At 57.9% G+C, this 18610-nt stretch overlaps 5 protein-coding genes across 5 annotated transcripts; all 5 read right to left on the bottom strand.

Moving 5' to 3' along the window:
• Window positions 1-887: 887 nt before the first annotated feature.
• Window positions 888-3469, bottom strand: J3D65DRAFT_73062 (uncharacterized protein). Its single transcript, XM_066804129.1, has 2 exons — window positions 2735-3469; window positions 888-2680 (listed from the first exon to the last, which is right to left on the bottom strand). Exons 1-2 carry the CDS (start codon window positions 3238-3240, stop codon window positions 916-918), a joined length of 2271 nt encoding a protein of 756 aa, XP_066652579.1. The 5' UTR covers window positions 3241-3469; the 3' UTR covers window positions 888-915.
• A 1639-nt stretch (window positions 3470-5108) lies between these two features.
• Window positions 5109-5873, bottom strand: J3D65DRAFT_634652 (uncharacterized protein). Its single transcript, XM_066801249.1, has one exon. The coding sequence runs from the start codon at window positions 5567-5569 to the stop codon at window positions 5312-5314; it is 258 nt and encodes an 85-aa protein (XP_066652578.1). The 5' UTR covers window positions 5570-5873; the 3' UTR covers window positions 5109-5311.
• On the bottom strand, window positions 5854-9058 carry J3D65DRAFT_634651 (Sec23/Sec24 trunk domain-containing protein). The gene is made up of 3 exons (XM_066801248.1): window positions 8460-9058; window positions 6766-8409; window positions 5854-6700 (listed from the first exon to the last, which is right to left on the bottom strand). The coding sequence occupies exons 1-3, from the start codon at window positions 8805-8807 to the stop codon at window positions 6122-6124; spliced, it is 2571 nt and encodes an 856-aa protein (XP_066652577.1). The 5' UTR covers window positions 8808-9058; the 3' UTR covers window positions 5854-6121.
• A 432-nt stretch (window positions 9059-9490) lies between these two features.
• On the bottom strand, window positions 9491-11890 carry J3D65DRAFT_73032 (DWNN domain-containing protein). The gene is made up of 4 exons (XM_066804128.1): window positions 11484-11890; window positions 11145-11436; window positions 10995-11095; window positions 9491-10943 (listed from the first exon to the last, which is right to left on the bottom strand). The coding sequence occupies exons 1-4, from the start codon at window positions 11653-11655 to the stop codon at window positions 9589-9591; spliced, it is 1920 nt and encodes a 639-aa protein (XP_066652576.1). The 5' UTR covers window positions 11656-11890; the 3' UTR covers window positions 9491-9588.
• Window positions 11891-14263: 2373 nt separating this feature from the next.
• On the bottom strand, window positions 14264-15100 carry J3D65DRAFT_558536 (uncharacterized protein; the record flags this gene model as incomplete). The annotated part of the gene is made up of 1 exon (XM_066797370.1): window positions 14264-15100. A coding segment is annotated over one exon (837 nt), but the record flags the coding sequence as incomplete, so codon positions are not given.
• Window positions 15101-18610: the final 3510 nt, after the last annotated feature.

The following is an 18610-nucleotide window of genomic DNA, read 5'->3' as shown; positions in this document are numbered from 1 at the left end:
GGAGAAAAGAGGACGAGACAATGCAGAACAAAGGGCAAGAAGGGGAAGAAGAGGACAGGGTAGTGAGAGAAAGAAGCGACGCGAGCGAGCGCATCACAACGAGAGTCGAGGACCGCCTCGTAAAACAACACATCAAAACACACAGACGGCGAAGAGACGACACGCAAAGCTTCAACGAGGGAGAGGAAGGTGTGGATAATTGGTAGGTTGGATGGTTGGTTGGTATAGCAGCGACGAGCGAGTGTTTTTGGTCTAGGACAACAAAACAACAACAGCAAAGCCTGCAAGCATTACGCGAGTCCCAAAAGCGACAGATAGATCCGACAAACCCTTATAAGAGGCAAGCAAAAAGGAGAGAGATTCAAGTCGCAGCGCATCGCATCGCACAAACACAAAAAGGCCAAAAGAAGTCGTCGTCGTCGAGAGAAGTGAGATGGTGATTGATATGACCGGAGAGTGCCTCGACGAACAAAGATACGCCGTCAGAATAATTCCGCCAACTCGAACAGGTACCTAGTGAAAAAAGGACAGGAATACATGCTGCGAGGGGAGGGGTAACTCAGGAAGGGGGGCAAAGAGGACGAGTAGACAAATGAATCGAAAAGCGAAAAACAAGGGAAAATCGACAAAGCCATCCTCTCTCATGGGTATCTTGGTGCGCACCGATGATGGGTTTCTTCGTCGCATGGAGTCGTCAAGTAGTAGCAAGTCATTTCATGGGAGGCGTGGGAAGGGTCGTAACGTCATTCAATTCGTGAGATGTTGGAGAGGGGCGGATTCTGGTTTCTTGCCCATGTCGTGGTTTGGGCAAGAGGAAAGAAAGATCATTGTGACGAACGCGCGTCTTGCTCCCTCTTGATGTGGTGGACAACGCAGGCGTCTCTCGCATCTTTGGTCGGCCGTAATCTCTTGTCATCATGCGCGATCTGATGATTGCTCACCCGTGGCAACGGCAACTAGCGCCTCAAGGCGCCTCATGTCGTTGGAATTCCGGGATTCATGAGAGCTTCCAAAAGCAGAGCCGTATGGACGTTGGTGTTGTGCAGGCTGCGTTCCAAAATGCACGCTGTGGCGAGTGCGCGGAGGCGCGTCTGCCGCGGACTGAGGTGGCGCGGGAAAGGTGAACTTTTTGGGGTCGTCCATGTGCATGCTCGAAGGCCGCTCGTCCGGCTGTCCATTGCCATTGACAATTACAGGGTAGTACTGATCCAGGGACGAAGTCGAAGGCGTCGGCACGCCTTCGCTGCTACTCGAGTCCTCTGGCGAAGTCCGGTGCGCATTATGTGGCGGATGGGCGTGCTGTTGCGGCGGGTGTGACAGCGGTCCCATGTACCATCCATGCCTCTTGCTTTTCTGGGGTGTGGAGGGATGTTCTCCCGAGCTGCGTTTAGACTCTGTCTCCGCCTGTGGCGCAGGGCGGTTTAAATGAGTCAAGGGAGGGGGCGGCGCGGCACGATGGGCCGAAAAACTCGGGTGCGGTGCTGTCGTGGGCCTCTGCGACCGTGACGGTTCGCGAGCACTACCGTAGTTGAACCAAGAAGTCGATTCCCTGGGCGGAGTAGAGTTGGTGATGTCCAGCTTGTGGATGCCGCGTTGCAGGGATATATCTATAGAATTGTGGCTGCGCCGGTGGCCGTGGTGCGAGCTCGACGTCGAGGGTTCCATGGCCGACGGCCTGTTTGGATGATCAACCTGCATTGGGCTTGGTTGCCGCTGCAGCTGCGAGGGCATGGGCGGTGCATGCTCAAACGAAAAAGACTCGATTCCAGGGAGGCGTGTCACTTGGGTCGAAGGCGGTTGACTGGCAGCTGGTTGGGCTGAGAAGGACGGCTGAGGGGCGTCCGGGGTCTGATAGTAACTTAGACCGCTGGTCGCCGGTCTGGGAGTCAAGCTCGACAGAGTACCGGGGTGCCATGTCCTCCGCCGCCAATCAGCTTCCGAACTGACAGACTCGCGTCTGGAATCCGTGGAGAAGGTGGAGCCAGTCGGGCTTGCCAGATAGCTTCCGTTGTTGGAAAACGCTGAAGACGAAGACGATGGCATCGGACTCATGTACGGAGGAGGGCAGCTCGCACCGGGAGGGCCCTGGAATGGGTTGGCGCCGCCGCCCGAAGGAACGGACAGCCTACGCCCAGGGGTGTGACCGCTCCATGTGACAGGTCGTTGATGTGTGGAGACGGGCGAATCAAGGCCTGACGGGTACCTGGGACCTGGACTGCCGGTTGCTGGAGAGAAGGTGGCCGATGTTGGTGTGCTGAAACCACTTGGCGACTGGCCGCTGAAGGGTGGATATTGACTGCCGGAACCGTACGTGTCCAGCGACAGCCGTGCTCTTGCTGCTCCGTCGCCGGCTATCGCCAGTGGCGCGGCCCGCCTGTGGATTTCATCCCGGTCGCTAGCATTGGAGCTTGTCGAAGCTATGCTTGATGCCGACAAGTTCCGGCTGTGGCCTCTGCTGTGGGCGCCACCACTACTCATGGTTGAGGTCCTCGACCGACTACTTACCGGTCGAACCCGATCAGTCCTGATTTGGCGCTGGAACCTCGTGCCGGTGGCGGCCAAGGAGTCACCCGGAATATCTTCGTTGACGTGCACTGTTTGCGCATGTTGACGAAGATTGTCGAGGCGCGAGAAGCGTCGGTTGCAATGGCATTGAAACGGCCTTTCGCCCGTGTGTTTTCTGGGGGGATGCATTAGCAACGGCTAGCGGCAGGAAGCTGCAAGCGTGACGTACCGAATGTGCCTGGCCAGATGTTCGCTTCTCGTAAAGCTCAGCTGGCAAGGCGGAAACTCTGTGCAAAAGAAGCGCTGGCCCTTTTTCTTCTTGGCCGGGCGATTGTTATCGCTGTGGCCGCTCTCGTTGTCCGAACCGTCACGGCCTCCGTCATTGTCCATGTCCACATCCTGTGCCCCAGCCGAGTGCTGAGAGTAATCCGAGTTGCCTCGTCGCAAGGTCGAGTTTCGGTGGAGCTGCTTCTTCGAGTCCTGGTGCGAGAGCGGCGCCGAGGGGGTCGGCAGAGGCTTCTGGCCCGTCACTCCTCCAAAGCTATCTCTAGTAGGCGTCTTGACGGACTGGTCATCGGGACGGGAGTCGGGCGAGGCGTCGAGATGTTGGTGATGTTGTTGCTCGTAGAACGACTTGTTCGGACGGGGCGTGGTGGGCGTGTTTTCCTCGCCAGGCTGGCCCGGCGGCGGCTCGGGCACGGTCAAGGTGGTGTTTACGGCGCGAAAGCCAGACATGGTCAGGTCTCGTCGGGTTGCGGGGTTGGCAGGCTATTATTACCGCAAGGTGTGCGGCCGGGAAAGTTGCCAGAGGGGAGAGAAGCTGACGGTGAAACGCCAAGTCTTACTTGCTTCCTTTGGTGACACGAGCTTGCTGCGACCTACCTCCCAGAAGCCAGGGCCCCGGGAATGTCTGGCAAGGTCGGGAGGCGGTTGCAGTCAGGTTGTCGTCAGGCTGGCCGCGGCGTCTGATGAGGCGGAGGGGAGCAGTGTTGCTGAAACGGAGCGTGTGGTGATGTGAAAAGCCGCCTGTCGCATCGGCATCCGGCCGCTTGTTGCACGCGCGTGCGAGGCCGTGGTGGTGTTGATGCCGCAGCCAAGCGCAGAGGTGCGGCCGAGGTGTGCGCAGTGGGCGCTGAGAGGGCGGTGATGGAGTACGTGGTAGCAGTGGGTGACTGATGGGGCTTGGATGTCGGCTAGCCGTGTCTCATGGCACGACGACGACGACGACGACGACGACGGCGAGGACGGCGAGGACGAGAAGGAGAATGGTCGCGATAAGGGTCAGCGGGCGCAGTGCAGCGTTCGGACGGACGATGGGGAAGGCTGGCGGGTGCGCGGGTGAGGATTGCGGTGGCGACAGGAACGTGGGGCTTGACGAGTAAGGCGTGGTCGAGTCTTGTGTCGTCAGTCGAGTCGGAGTCGAGTCGGAGTCGGGGTCGGGGTCGGGATCGGGTTGAGGTGGGACAGGTCCAGTGGATTTGGTGTTGATGGAGAATTGGAGATGGAGACGGGACGAAGTGTGGAAGAGCGGAGGGCAGATCACATACGGGCTGGTCGAGAAGGCGACCTGACGGGCAGGAGCAGCCAGATAGAGGCGAGGCTAGTCTTTGCATGCACCTCAATGCGAGGGGCTGGAGTAACTAACTAGGGATGTTAGGCCTGTCGAGGGCAGCTAAATTTGACTTGACAAGCCGGAGGCAGGGCAGCAGGGCAGCAGGGCAGCAGGGCAGGCCCCCGGCGGGCCAGGCCAGGAACACGGTCGGTCGGTCGGTCGACGCAGACTGGCTGCTGGCTGGATGACTGACAGACAGCTTGACGTCGTCGCATCCTTCACACGGCCATCATCCATCCATCCCTCACGGCGACGGGACTGCACCCATCTCAGACTGTCACTCACTTCAGAGAGGAGGGGCTGGTCGAGCGAGCGAGCGCGCGCGAACAAGCCCGCCGCCGCCACCGCCGCGCCGCTGCACCTGGCTGGGCGGCCGAGCTACGGTAGTCATCCTACCCATCTCACCCACCTTGCCTTGCCTTGCCTTGCCTTTCTCTCATTGACTTTTCCCCAGCCAGCCAGCCAGCCAGCCAGCCAGCCAGACGGACATGACCTGCTGCTGGCCGCTGAGGTGATGATGAGGGCGGCGGCGACGACGACAACGAAAAAGAGACATGCGACCGACTCGACGCGCGGCATCGTATATGTAATAATCAAGAGGGCGCATACATGTAGATACCGTACTCTGCTGCTGCTGTATGTACTGTACTGTGCCTAGCTCAAATAATCCACAGTCCCTGCCTGCCTGCCTGCCTGCCTGCTATGTACATGTATTTACATTGATTGCCTAGGTCTCCCGGTCTCCCCCCTTCACGTGCCCGGCGCCAGAGCCGCACCTGCACCAGACCTGGATCGACGGACGGGGCGCGAACATGGCATCGGATGGTGGCTCAGGTCTGCTCTGTTCTGGCTCAGGTCCCTCCTCTCTGCAGTGACCGAGTGTCAGGCCAGGTCGAGAAGGTTGGGAATTAGTTTCATCCAACCGGGCGCCCTGCCACCATGTCCCTTGCGCCCACCACCACCACCACCACCACCACCGCCGCCGCCCACCTGCCTGCTCCTCCTGCTCTTCCTCCTCCAGCTCCCAGCTCCCAGCTCCCAGCTTTCCGTCAGCCACAGCCACAGCAGCGAACAGCGACAGCTGTAGTGACAGCAAAAAGGAAAATTAAAAAGGAAGAATGTCGTTGGACCTGGCCTGGGACTGCCTGCCTGCCTGCCTGCCTGCCTGCATCGTCGTCCCATCACCATCCACCGTCAGGTAACCCCCTCCTCCCTCCCCCGGCATGTGAAACCACGTCGCAGCAGCAGCAGCAACAACAAAATGCAATTGGTAAATAGGAACAAGGGAAAAAAAAGAAAAGAAAAGAAAAGAAAAAAAACAGCAGGACTCGCGGGCAGGACAGGAACAAAACTCCCAACGTCACCATGCAAGGGCGCCCAGATACGCGACTCGATGGGGGGGATCTTCACAAAAAAGCGTAAAACCCAAGCCATTCCCACATGCCATGCCATGCCGCGCGCCCGCCGCCCATCACAGCCCGGTTGAGGCGTTCAGCGCCCGACCGGCCTGAGGAAAGGAACCTGACTCGCGCCCCACCACCTGACCTCTTCTTCTTTTGGCTGTGCAGGTAGGTCCGGGGGGGTTGCTGTCAGGTCCTCACAACACCACCGCCACCACCCCTCCCTCTCTCTCTTCTTCGTCAAGCCCATTTATTCGACATTTGTAAACAACGCTGTGCTACCTGCCTACGCCGCCGCTGCTGCTGCTGTTGCTCACCGCCCCCTCCCCCCCCCCTCTCTCTCTCCCATGGTTCCCCCCGCGCTGCATGCGCCCACCCGACACGTCGCCCACCGGAACACACCCTCCCACCACACTACCTACCGTACCTGTAGTAGCGTCCTTCTCGGCAGCTAAACCGCTTTTTACTGCACCACCTAGATTGCCCGCCTGGTCAGCCCCTCGCTCACGACCTCGCTCCGGCCACGTCCCTTTCTCTCTCTTTTTTTTTTTTCTTCTTCTTCTTCTTTTTTTCTTGCTGGTCGTAACAAAAATTCAACAGCTGTTCAACTCACCTTTTCTCTCAGCATGCCCAGCCACTGCTGCAAGCTGACGCCCTGGTCGGCCCTGTCCTCCACTAGCAGCGTCTGTGCCCAAAGTTTGAGGCTCGGGTCGCCATCTTCCCTGATGATGTACAGCGTCGGCACGGTTATGCTGCCGCACCCCTTCATCCTGTGATCCTTGCTCTTCTCAATCACCCCGCGCACCCGCTCATTCATCTCGTTTTCCAGAATCGGCATCGTCGACTTGCCCTGCCGGATGGCGTTCTTGTCGTCCACCCCAAACACGTCAATCAGCAGCTGCGGCACCGCGTCGCGCCCCACCCACACAAACTGGTTGACCCCGTCGTCGATCAGGTACAGTCCGTACGGCACGATCCTCTCCGACGACAGGTTCAACGCCGGCGGCAGCGCAATCTCGCCCGTCTCCGGGTGAGGCGTGCCAGCGTCGTCGGGCATGTCGTGCAGCGAGTAGAAGCGGGGGTAGATGTACTGTATCATTAGCGGCAACGGCAGCGTCGACAGTAGGCAAAGGGCCGCCGCTCGCAGATCCGAAGGTATCTGAGCCGATCTCCGTAGTCCAACCTGCGCCCCGTCTGTTAGTCCTCCCCCACCACTCGAATTTGGGAATGGGACTGGATGCCACCTACATTCTTGATGAGGCCAAGGAACAGGACAGGAAGAGCCCTGAGGTTCGCTGGCAGCTGCAGACCGCCACCGATATTGCCTCCTGCAAGTTCCTTCTTGTAAGTCTGCAAAATCTCAATGACCTTGCTTTGCAACGCATCCCGTGCCGCGTCCAGGCCGCTCCCCAGCGCCCTCTCCACGGCCTTGTGGCTAAAGTAGACGGTGATGGCCTCAGCATCCGCCGACGAGTACACGCTGGCCAGGTTGTCCGTGGTCGGGATGGCCAGCGTCAGAACCCTGATTCTTCTCTCGCCGTTGCACGTCGTGTGAAGAACAGCGGTCTGCATGCAGACAAACGGCTTCGTAAGCGTCTCGTCAATGGCCACCTCGACAACGTACGCCTGGTCGCGAGGGAAGGCAGGGAATGCGCAGAGGTCCGAGCTTCGGTTGAAGAAGTTGCCGTAAAAGGTGCTCATGCGGAGGCCAGTCGTTGCCCGAACCCGCAGCACGGCTTCTAGACCAATCTCGGACGACAGGTAATCGCTGAACTCGCGGGCAAACTTGATGGCGTCTTCGCTTCGCGCTGCGTTCCAGCCCGGGTAGAACCATGTTTGTCCGCCAGTGTATCTTGGCAGGTTGGACAGTGTGGCAACGTCCTGGTACTGAGACGAGAAAAGAAACATGTCAATGGAAACCTGGTTCTTCGAACACTCGACGGCAAAGCTCTTGTAGAAACTATTGGCCGTCTGCAGGAGCTTGCCCTCGCCGCTAGTGCCCAAAACCTTCTTGTCCTCCCTCATGTCTAGCTTGCCGTAGCCAATGTTTGGCAGCGACGCGCTGAGGACGGTGATCTTGCCACCCACGGGGGCGATGAGCTTGTGTCCGGCGCGCAACGCTGACCCCATGGCGGAGCCCCCGTTTTGGGTATCCTGAAACATGTTTTGGAGCTTGTTCAAAAAGTTTTCAATGTTTTGGCGCGCCTCGGAGAGGTTGACCAAGAGATCCTCGGGCGTGGGGAGGAACGGCTCATCGAGGTCGCTAACGACCAGCATCCTGGGGTCGCTGTTCTCAGCCCCGTCACGTGGGATGGAGAAGTAGTGGAGGCTAGAGTCGACGGCCATGAATCCAAGACGAGTCCTCCTGTCCGCGTTGGGAATCCTGTCCAAGCTCTCTGATATGCAGCGAGCGGCAGTAGCCAGCAAGCCATTGGTGACGGCGGCATAGCTGACGTCGAAGAGGAAAAGATACACTAACGGCTGAGGTGGCCGGACCATGTATTCTTGAGGGGCCACAAACTCGACGACCGAGTAGTTGAGCTCCGGCCGCTGCCACCTATCCACGCTCTGCTGAGTCGTCGCATCCCAGTCGAACGCCTGCGGGACATCGTTTGTAAGGTTGCACATGTTGCAGCGCCAGCGGTGGCCGTGGTCCAAGAAGGTCGCAAAGGGGTTGATGTACGACCTGCATCTCCGGCAGCGAGAGATGACCTGGTCAGGCACAACAGGTACGGGGTCCTCGGCATCGTGAAGAGACGTGTATGGTTGAATGACAAGGGCCATTGGCAGCCGAGACTTCTTCAATAGCGAGTGTGTAGTCGGAAGAGTGTTTAGCGTCGACCGCACATATTTCGGAGGGCAATTCGCAAACTCAGAGGGAGTAACACTGGTCTGGCGGTCTGTTAGCATTGCCTTGCAACTGCCAGTCCATCAACTCTTACGTTCGGAGGGAGGATGATTGGCGGTGGGGGTTGATCGAGCTCGTAGACGTTGAAGGGTGCGCTAATCAAGTCGGTCGTGACAAGCTGGTTGAGCTGCGCAGTCTGAGCAGGCATCGGCGGCTGCTGCATCGTCTGCATGGGTTGCATCATGGGCTGCTGAGGAGCCTGCTGAGCTCCCAGGTTCATCTGGCCAAACTGTCCTGCCAACGGGTCCACGGCACCACCAGCAGGAGGCACCATGGCAGGCGGAGTGCCCGCGGCAGCTCCAGTGTTTGCGCCAAACTCATACGCCTGAGCGGCATACGCACGCTTCTTCTTTTGAGGCGCCGACGCACCCTGGTAGTCCATGTTGTCGGTTGCGCGGTGGATCGGTCGAGGACCTGGACGGTGTTGAGGTCAAGTGGCCGATAGCTCGATGCGACGTAATGCTGGGCAAGGGCGGCGGCCTCTCGAGCACGGAGCGCACGCTGGAGGAATGTCGCCGCAGGTACTTGCTGAGACGTCGTACGGTCCCTAGGACGAGGGGAAATGGGCGCTTTGCTGGAGATTATGTCGATGTTGGAATTGTACTCTGGCCTCAAGTCGCGCGTCTGTCCTCCTTGGCGGGCACAGCCGATGAATGGCCGAGCCCAAACAGGCAGAAGGAGGCACACAGCTCCACAGCTCCCCTCACGAGGGCCGCGGCCAAACAATGTTTCGCCAGTTTCACATACGTCACTTTGTGATATTGCAAATGATATTAAATGGAAATTGAAGTGAATTGATTGCATCTGTACTCCACTGCCTTGGATTTAGAGTAGCCCGCAGTTGACCTCCACGAGCCCTTGTTCCCATAAATACTGGCTCTCCTCTTCGGCCATGATATCTTCGAGGACGTCGCATGCCCCAGTAAAAAACTCCACACCAACGTCCTTGTGCAGACTCCAAACGCCATTACTCTGAAAGGAAACCCCTAAGCCACCCTGGCTGTTGATGATGAACCGAACTCAATGCAGACCGAGACCCCGTATTGCGCCTCAGCAAATGCCGCTGTGAGAAAATTGTCGAGTCGAAGAGCCCTATCCGTGTACGAAAGAAACTGATGCCCATGGTCTGAGGAAACGTAAAGATGTTTTGACGCCATCCTTTCTTAGAGCTGCGTGTAGTCGGGCGCGCGGTTCCTGCGGTTGCGATTCTGGTGCCGGTGAGGGTTGACTGGTTTGCGAAAGTACGCATTCTCCTCTTCGTTGGCAAAGGGTTCGCTGAAGACGGTGCGTTGTTGGTTTGGGAAAACGCCATTCTTGTTCTGCATATGGCCTTGAGGTCCCATGCCGTTCATGTTCCAGCCCGCCTGGTTGCCGCCATGCCATTGTTGGTTGTAGCCTCCGTTCATCATGCCGTTCATGTTGCCGTACATGCCGTTGGGAGGAAAGCCCATGGCTCCCATGTTTCCCCACCCGCCATTCTGCATCATCATGGGGTTCATCATTGCATTCGGCATGCCCATGCCTCCGGCCACGCTCATGCCCATGCCCATCATGTTCTGGTTTGGAAAGCCCATACCCGGCATGCCACCATAGCCCATAAAGTTACCATTGGGAGGGAATTGGTTGCCCACGTTGAATTGCGGTCCTCCAGGGAGACCGTTCATCTGATTCATGAAAGTCGGGTCGGGAGTGCTTGGCGCCTGAAGCTTTTGTTGCTGTTCCTGCTGTTTGCGCATGGCTGCGGGTGCGGTGGGGATCCGGTCATTTTTGAGTTCCTCTTCAGCGGGGCGCTTCTTTGACACTCCGTTGGTGGTTGCTGGCGTTGCAGATGCGGTACTGGGCGTGACCGCTGGGGACTTGGAAGCAGGCGACGCAGGCTTTGCGGCTTTGTTTTCTGGAGAGCCGTTGCTGCTGGCTGCCTTTTCGACATTGTCTCCGTTGACTGGAGTCGCTTTTTCGGACTTTGGACTTTTGGATGCTTCCCTCGCCTTGCGCTCGGCTGCCTTTTCATCCTCGTAGGCCTTGATTTTAGCAGCCACCTCTTCGTCAGGGACGAGGTTGTCAATGAACACGTCGTCCTTGGCGCAGTTTGGACATACGAAGTCACTGTTAATGAGTGCATTCTCGATACAGTCATTGCAGTATGTCATTCCACAGCAAGGTGTCTTCATTGGATCCACGAACATGCGCTTGTCAACTGAGCATTCTAGACCACGGTCCTGAAGTTCTTTGCTACCAGCGGAAGCGTCTTCAAGTTGTTGTGCGGCGGACGCCTGAGCCTTGGCTTGGTATTTGTTCCAGGCAGCCTCATCAGGCTTAGCTATGACATACTCGCCCGCAGCGTTGACCATGACTCCTGACGGTTGACGAGTTTCATCCGTCAGACCATCGTTGGTGAGAGCCACCGGCTTCTCAATAGTCTGCAACATTGATCGTGGAATTCCAGTCGTCCGCTTGATACGCGGCTTGTTCTCGAAATTGGGGTCATCGTTGGTGGGACAAGCTTGGATCCAGTGTCCTAATTCCAATCAGCACATGCTTATTTTCGCTGCGTCTCGTGAGTTCTTACCTTTGACGTGACATCTGTGGCAGATGTAGGTTTCCGGAGGTTCGCCTTCGGGGACGTTGTGGGGCCTGCCCCGGTTTCCAGGTCTGTACACTGGTTTGGCACTGGAAGGTTGTTAGTTTGTATTTGTGAGATGGAGCGGACGGGACTTACTCGGCCATCCTCGCCTTTTGCTGCTCCCAGTTTTCCGCTCCGGCGGCAAACATGGCTGCGATCCTCTCCTCCTCGGTCTGGGCGTTGTTCATGGCAGATGCTCCATCGGCAATGGGCTTTGCCTGAATTGCTGGCTTGGAGAGGGCTTCGGTACGGTAGGAGTTCTTTGCAGTAACCGGGGCCTTGCCAGAGACGTATCTCGCGGCACGACCGTGACCCGGCCGAGCTGCGGGGAGACGCCGGACCAAAACGGTCGTGGAACGAGGCACTATCGTGGTATCATCGTCGTATTCTACGTGGAGTTAGCATTGCAGCATGTCAGGTTTACGTGCGACGAACCTTCGTTGGTGTCGTCGGTGTAGATTGACAGGTCAAAGTCCGTGCCGTCGCCGAGGCCAGTCGCGTTGATGATCTCTCTCTTCAGTTCAAAGACCGAAATACCAGTACCGTCAAACGTGATTCGCTGGGGTTCCTTGGACGACTTGAATTTGAAAAAGACGGAGGACGACATGATGGCGGTTTATATGCGAAGACGCAATCGGTCGTGGGGCGTTGTCGCTGAGGTCGTAAAAGTGAAAGTGAAGTCGGTCGACCACGAGTCGCGCGAGTGGAGCAGTGAGCTAGCTTTCGCAGATCAAATCGGCGAGAGAGTCCAGTCGTCGAGTTGTAGACGTCAAGTCAGGGTTCGCGACGCGAACTCTTTGGGTGCAAATGCTTTTTCTCGGATTCCCAGTGGAAAGTTGGTATTTTGAATTGTGAATGAGCCGAGCCAGCAAGGCAGCAGCTAAGTGTAAAACCCAAAGAAGATAAAAGAGAACTGTGTACAAAGCGCAGAGGGCACAGCAAATGGGGCGGTTTCAGCCCGACGTGCGGAGTAAGAACTGAATACCAGAACTTCGACCACAGTGTCCACCAGCTAGCGACCTCTCCAGAATTCTTGCTCTCACCCAAAGGCGATTCCACGCAATCGATCCACCAACCTCACCTTGTGTGCGTTGTGTCGACGGGGGGGATCAAGTGGCGAGCACGCAAGACCCGAGGTCGCGAACGAACAACGCCGGCACCGACGTCACGCGAGCGACTGCGAGATGAGCTCCGATAGAGGGCTTGTAAAAGAGCCGAACGGCAAGCGACGAGTATTTGGTGTCGCGACCGTGTGGAGAAGGCAGAGCGAAAGAGATGTGGCTGTAGAGTGCAACGTGTGAACCGAGTCGAGGGTGATGATGTGTCGGGAGAAAGAGGAGAGGCGGCCTCTCTCTACCTATAAAGAACAGGGCAGCCTGCCGGTGCTGCGGAAAATTTGTAAGCAGTCACGTGGTGACTCCCAGCCCGGGTCCAGCCCGAACGGGACTAGTTAGCCACGACCCAATCGAGGGTCCTGCCCACCACCCAACCACCTCAATCTGCCTACCAAATTCAGCACTGGATCATTTGCTCAATTCTTACTTCATCCTACCGATATTTAGAGAGGAATTCAACCGGATGGCATGGATGCCAGCTCTGCAACCTTGGTTCAATCTCATTGGGAACAAGCCCTACTCCTCAGTCCCTTGGCTGTCTGACAAGAGGGAATATTCCCAAACGCATTACAATGTCTTGCTCATCTTCCCCTGATTCAAACCGCAAGGACAGGTGTTGAGTCTCGATGATGTAGCAGTGGCAAATGCTACCAAATTCTGTCTCTCATCGCACTCACGTCGAGACAGTGTCACGTCCAGGCCCCAATACGCCAAAAATGCGCAATGCCCCCCGTAAGGACAACAGCAAATACCACGGTTGGCTGGACCCCGTTTCTGTCGCGAACCAATCAACGGTTGTATTGTACCGTCATCGAGGAGCGGGAGAAAGCCTCTCGTAACGACCAATGCGAACACCACGGTTGGCATGACCCTCTTTCTGTCGCGAACCATTCAATGGTTGAATCGTACCGTCATCGACGGCCGGGAGCGTCCCGGTCGTTCCATGTAGACACGGATCTTCCACCCAGTTTCCAAAGAAAACGCACCTACACATGTAAACCCTTCACAAACATGCGGTACGCCAACTTTGTGCAAATGGGTCGACCATGTCAGGATTCACTCGCAGTCGGCAGTTGTGCACTCGAATCGCAAGATATCTTACCACGGTTGGCAGGACCCTGCTTCTGTCGCGAACCATTCAATGGTAGAAGTGTACCATCACCGAGGAGGACCCTAGTGCGATGGCCGTTGCCATAGAAAACGCCCTTCCCACGCATGTCAACGTTCAAACTTGCTCCGATCAACCCTGGTACACCCGCATTGTGCAAGCGGGTCGACCATCCCAGAATTCACTCGCAATCTGCAAGAGGACCGGCGACTCGCTTACCACCCAAGGCGGACGGGTGGAAAAGTTGCAAGCGAAGACGGCGGGCAACATGGGTCAGCCAGTCAGTCATGCGACGAGCCAGAAAAGGGGGGGATCCGAAGAAGAAAGACGGGATAGACACCACAAGCAGGCCAGACCATCAGGCCACAAGGTCCAGGCACCGCGGAAAGACGAGCACCCATTCAACGGCCACCAACCACGCATGGACGCACACATCACGCAGACCGGACCAGCAAGCAGGCAGACAAGATCAGTGAGGTAGGTAGGTGAAGAAGCCCAAGCCGGCGCCTTTCGGCGAACCAGCCGGGTCGATTTTTGGGCGGAAGTATAGACACGCATTTGTACGGATAAAGCGCCGACACACCGCTCTCTCTATCGCTCTCTCCCCCCCCTCTCCCCTTGTCGCTTCTCGACCAAAAGACCTCCCCACGCGCGGGGCACGCAGTGCTCTCCGCCGTCGTGTCTATGTACCCCGCCGCCGGACCGGAGTGAGCAGTGTCCACACCAAACCACAGCCCCTAAAAGTACGCACAAGAAAAGTAAGGGTGATGATGATGGGTTCCGTTCGAGAGCTGTCCGTCCATCCATCCATCTGTGGAAGAAGTGCAAAAAGGTATGTGCTCAACCAACAAACCAAGCCAAGCAACAGCAACAAGTGAAAAAGACCGCAAAACAAGGGGGAAAAAGACATTCGTCACGCTACGCTACGCCACGCCACGCCATGCATCGCCATGCTATGCTATGCTAAGCGGCAGTTTGAAAGACAAGCTCTCTCACGAGAGAGCAGCATACAGCGTCTTGAGGGTAGTGCTAGCAACGAGCGTCTCGCCCTTGAAGTACGAGTAGCGCTCGAGCCAGTCGTTCTGGGCGGCAAACTCGAAGACGCCCTCGAGGAACGTCTTGGCGGCCGCGTCGTCGGCGCCCGACAGCGCAAACTCGGTGATCCAGATGGGCATCTTGAACTGGTCGTACGCCTTCTGCGCGTACGTCTTGAAGTTCTGCAGGTTGACCGTCGCGTCGCCCGTGTAGTCGTTGTAGAAGTGGATGTTGATGGCGCTGATCTTGCACTGCGAGTCCGAGGTGCCGAAGCCGCCGCACGCCGTCTGGAACTCGGACAGCCAGTCGAGTCCCTGCGAGCGGCCCGTGGCCGACCGGGTGCCGACGCCGTTGCAGACACCGGGCGAGACGAGCGTCGTGTTGACCGAGTACGGGTTCATGTACGTCTTGAAGGCCGTGGCGGCGTCGGCGGGCGAGATGTCGGAACCGCCGCTCGACTGCTCGACGTCGGGCTCGTTGAAGGCCATCAGGTACTTGGCGCCGTTGGCAATCTCGGTCTGGGCGTTGGAGAACCAGGTGGTGAGGTCGTCCGTCTCGCGCGTGCCCCAAAGCGTGGGGACGAACTGGATGTTGGTGGGCATGGAGCCGCCGGACGTCTGGCCCCAGTTCCAGGCCCAACCAATGGCCTGGGAGCTCTCGAAGTCGGTCACGACGCTGAAGTCGTTGTAGACGAGACCACGCTTGGCAACGGTGCCGGAGGAGGCGGTCGAGGAGGCAGCGGGAGTGCTGCTGGCCACGCTGCTCGAGGCAGGGGTGGTCTTGGCGGCGGCGCTGGTCGCGGGGGCAGCGCTGCTCTCAGCAAAAGTGGCCGCAGAGCTGACGGGGGCGACCGAGCTGACGGGAGCAACAGAGCTGGGTGCGACGACAGAAGTGGCCGCGACGGAAGAGGGAGCAACGTAGCTCGAGGCGACGGGAGCCGAAGAGGGAGAAACGACGGGAACGGCGCTGCTCACGGCGGCAACCGACGATGCGGCGACGGCACTCGAAGTGGCCGGGGCAGCAGAAGAAGCGCCAGCCCATTGGGTCACGGTCACGGTAAGAGGCTTGTTGGTGACAGTGACGGCAACCTCGTCGCAGACTTCATCGGCGGGCGAAGAAGAGACGGCCTCGGCGGCAACGACAGGAGAGACTGCGCCCGAGGCAGCGGGAGAGGGGCTCAGGGTCTTGTACTGGGTCAGGTACTCGGTGTACTCGAGCGTGTTGGTGAGGACGACGGTGTTGGTTCCCTGGGCGGCGGGAGGGGGCGCCGGGGCCGAAGAGTTGAAAAAGGTGGCATTGATGCCGTAGGGGGCGTCGGCCTGAGCAACGCGGCGCTCGTGGAACTTGTTGTGCTTGCCAGCCTGGTGGGCGACGGCGGAACCAGCCAGGGACAGAAGCCCGAACTGGGCAATCTTGGAAGGCATGTTTGGTGTTGACGGAGATCTGGATGTGCAGGATGTGCAGTGATTGGAGCCGTGAACGGATCAACGAGTAACCAGGGCTGCTAGAGAGAGGACAGTCTCTGGTATGGCGAGACAAGGAGAGGACGAGCTGATAGCTCAGCAAAGAATGACAGCAGCAAGACTGGGGAAGGCAAAAGGTGGAGAGAAGGGGGAAAACGAGCGGACGGGCAGGGCCACAGAGGATATATGTACAGGACTAGGAACAGGCTAGCTGGGCGTGGGCGGCTCCTCAGCGGCCATTAATATCTCGTGCAAGGTGCAAGGCGGGTTTCACAGCACAGGCAGAGGCAGAGGCCGTGTGTGGATGTGGCCGGTGGAGCGCACCGCACAAGCGCTTGCGGCAAGCGGCAGCCCGCAGGGGTATGGTACGGCCGCGCAGCGCAATAGGAGGCGCACTTGGCAGTGACACGAAGGGACAAACAGAAGAAGACGAATTGAAAAAAAGAAAAGAAATTGACTTTTTTATTTTTCCCAACTCACCATTGCTTTGGAGGCGTGAAGACGACGAGAGACGATGGTGTCGTCGAAGCAAAGCACTGCCGGGTGCTCGTCGCCATGGGCCACGCAAGCCGAGGGCAGGACGGCCCCAAGTCATCAGGCCTCATTTCCGGAGGCCTGAGGTGGACGGTTCTAGGCCTGTGGAGAAGGAATCAGACCTGTCAAGACGGCCTCGTCTCAGCACACGAAGCGTTGCGTCCATGCTCTGCTCGTTTTGGTGGCTTTGGGCCGAAGACCGCTGGCAGTGGCGCCACGGCAGACGGCGACAGCCACGACTACCTAGGTTGCAATCAGGGGCGGGCCAACGAGAACTGACAGATGGGATGGATGCAGCGGTGATGAAAATGACGACGACGATGGCGACGGTCGGTGGTTGGAGGTGTCGTTTCCACGTGCGGGCGCGGGTGCAGGAAGCCAGGGACGACAAAGAAGAAATTCCCTGTCGCTTGCCGGGCTCATGGATGGGCTCAGTCTGGGCAGTCGGGATCCTCTCTCTCAGCTGCCTTTTCGTCGCGCATCAACACCATCACCACCGCACGCCATGACGCTGTCAGACTCAATCTCCCCATGTCTCTTGTCGTCGCCTCCCTCGAAAACTCCATTCCTGGGCTCGCGTGTGGCGTTGGTCCAAAACACGGCGGCTGGCCGGTTCGGGACGCTTGCACTGCACAGCACAGCTGCTGGGCCACAGTCCACAACATGTCCAATCACGCAGCGCCAGCTCCTGTTGTATAAAAGCAACCAAACACAAGACAGGCGCTGCGAGTCAGGAGGAGCTGGAGCTCGTTCTGGTTCTCGTTTCCTTGTCGTCGTGGTTCCTGTGCCTGGCCGACCCGTCAGTCTCACTCCCGTCTCTCCCAGCATCCTGTTGCACCCACCCACATCGATCGGGCTCGGGGCGAGGCGACGATCGCAATTCGCTGCCACTGCCACCCTAACCCGTTTCGCAAACTTCATCTACTCACATCTTGTCCCATACGACGACCCAGTGGCCAACTGACGGCTCATGGCCTATATGGTCGCTGAAAATCATGAAGCATTCTCATATATTGACCCTCACCGCTCGCGCTATCCATCGTATTGCATATACCTGGTGGGGTCGTTGTTGTTGAGATACGACCGATTGACGGCGCAGAGGCCCAAGGAAAGGCGAATGCTTCTCTCACCTCACCCACCACCCTTCCACGACAGCTCCACCAACGGCTTCCAACCAACCAAACCACCACGCTGTCCTCGACGCCGTGCCATGCACTCATTCCTCCGCCCAGCCCCTCATCAGCTCAATCGCTGCTCACCATCCAGACTCCAACACCAGACAGACACCAGACAAGGTTCCCCTCGCCCACATCCCCGCCGCCCACTCGACCCGAACGACCCCCAAGAGAGAGAAAATAGGGCTCCAACCTTAACTCTAATTTCCGCCCGCCAGCCAACCGGCTTGCGCACCGCCGCACCCGCGTCCACCTCGCCTGACCTCTCGAGGCAGGGTGCCTGAGCCCTTATTTTCGCCGTCTGTCCATTTTTCTTTCTTGTTTTTATCTTGTTTTGCCTCCCATTCTCTCCCGTCGCTGTAGCAAAATAATCGTGGCAATGCAAGAGGCGACCACCGACGCCGTTTGTGACGTTTTGCCGTGGGGCTGCTGCAAGGGCCGGGGCGTCTACCTACATGTACCTTCCTTGGCCGCTGGATGATGATGGTCAGCGTCACCAGCTGTACTCGAGCGATTCATGCCCGTGTAGGGCTGGAGTGGGCGGTAATCATCACTGCACGCACTCGGTCCAGCACAGCACAGTCAGCGTCTGACCGAGGCACGCATGCACAGGGCAGAGAACGGGTCAGCCGGGCACTGCGACCATGAGATGGACATGTGCGTGTCTACGGCGACGGGCAGACAGACATGGAGCTCGTGACCTCTTTCGCTGCCGGCCTGTTCCTGACTGCGTGTACTGTGCTGTACTGCTGTACCTACATTTTCGCCCACGGCGTCTTTGTTGGCGGTGTACAGCATGCAGATAACGCTGTTCGAAACTCGTCCATCCAGCTGTCGACACATGCTGCTTGCTATCGTGGCGTCAGTCGAGTAGACAACGACGGGTGCGTGTAGCTGCGATGCTACCTACCCGACTTTTACTGCACAATCACCGACGCTGTGTGCGTGAGAAACCGGCGCTACAATTGCAATGCTGCGTCTTTCTGACCATTGAGCAAGCTGTACCAGACTTACGGCAGACCTCTCTCCATACATCACCACATACCAACATTCCACCATGTCCCTTCAAATAACAAGACAAAAACCTCCGCGTTACTGCTGTCCCTTTACCCGCTGAACCGAGTCTTTCGCT

This window comes from Phyllosticta citribraziliensis (assembly GCF_038025025.1).
Source record: "Phyllosticta citribraziliensis strain CPC 17464 chromosome Unknown J3D65scaffold_10, whole genome shotgun sequence".
NCBI classification, from domain to species: Eukaryota; Fungi; Ascomycota; class Dothideomycetes; order Botryosphaeriales; family Phyllostictaceae; genus Phyllosticta; species Phyllosticta citribraziliensis.
The sequence above is the reverse complement of the archived record's forward strand: the minus strand, read 5'-3'. Positions and strand labels throughout refer to the sequence as shown.

What these genes read in the sequence shown, in the direction of transcription:
- J3D65DRAFT_73062 (XM_066804129.1), bottom strand. Translation starts at nt 3,240, where the DNA reads ATGTCTGGCTTTCGCGCCGTAAACACCACCTTGACCGTGCCCGAGCCG. An exon ending in CATCTGGCCAGGCACATTCG is followed by an intron (nt 2,681 to 2,734) that starts GTACGTCACGCT and finishes GCATCCCCCCAG; the next exon opens with AAAACACACGGGCGAAAGGC.
- J3D65DRAFT_634652 (XM_066801249.1), bottom strand. Translation starts at nt 5,569, where the DNA reads ATGGCATGGCATGTGGGAATGGCTTGGGTTTTACGCTTTTTTGTGAAG.
- J3D65DRAFT_634651 (XM_066801248.1), bottom strand. Translation starts at nt 8,807, where the DNA reads ATGGACTACCAGGGTGCGTCGGCGCCTCAAAAGAAGAAGCGTGCGTAT. An exon ending in CAATCATCCTCCCTCCGAAC is followed by an intron (nt 8,410 to 8,459) that starts GTAAGAGTTGAT and finishes ACAGACCGCCAG; the next exon opens with ACCAGTGTTACTCCCTCTGA. An exon ending in TCCTTGGCCTCATCAAGAAT is followed by an intron (nt 6,701 to 6,765) that starts GTAGGTGGCATC and finishes GACGGGGCGCAG; the next exon opens with GTTGGACTACGGAGATCGGC.
- J3D65DRAFT_73032 (XM_066804128.1), bottom strand. Translation starts at nt 11,655, where the DNA reads ATGTCGTCCTCCGTCTTTTTCAAATTCAAGTCGTCCAAGGAACCCCAG. An exon ending in CAAAAGGCGAGGATGGCCGA is followed by an intron (nt 11,096 to 11,144) that starts GTAAGTCCCGTC and finishes ACAACCTTCCAG; the next exon opens with TGCCAAACCAGTGTACAGAC. An exon ending in CCACAGATGTCACGTCAAAG is followed by an intron (nt 10,944 to 10,994) that starts GTAAGAACTCAC and finishes GATTGGAATTAG; the next exon opens with GACACTGGATCCAAGCTTGT.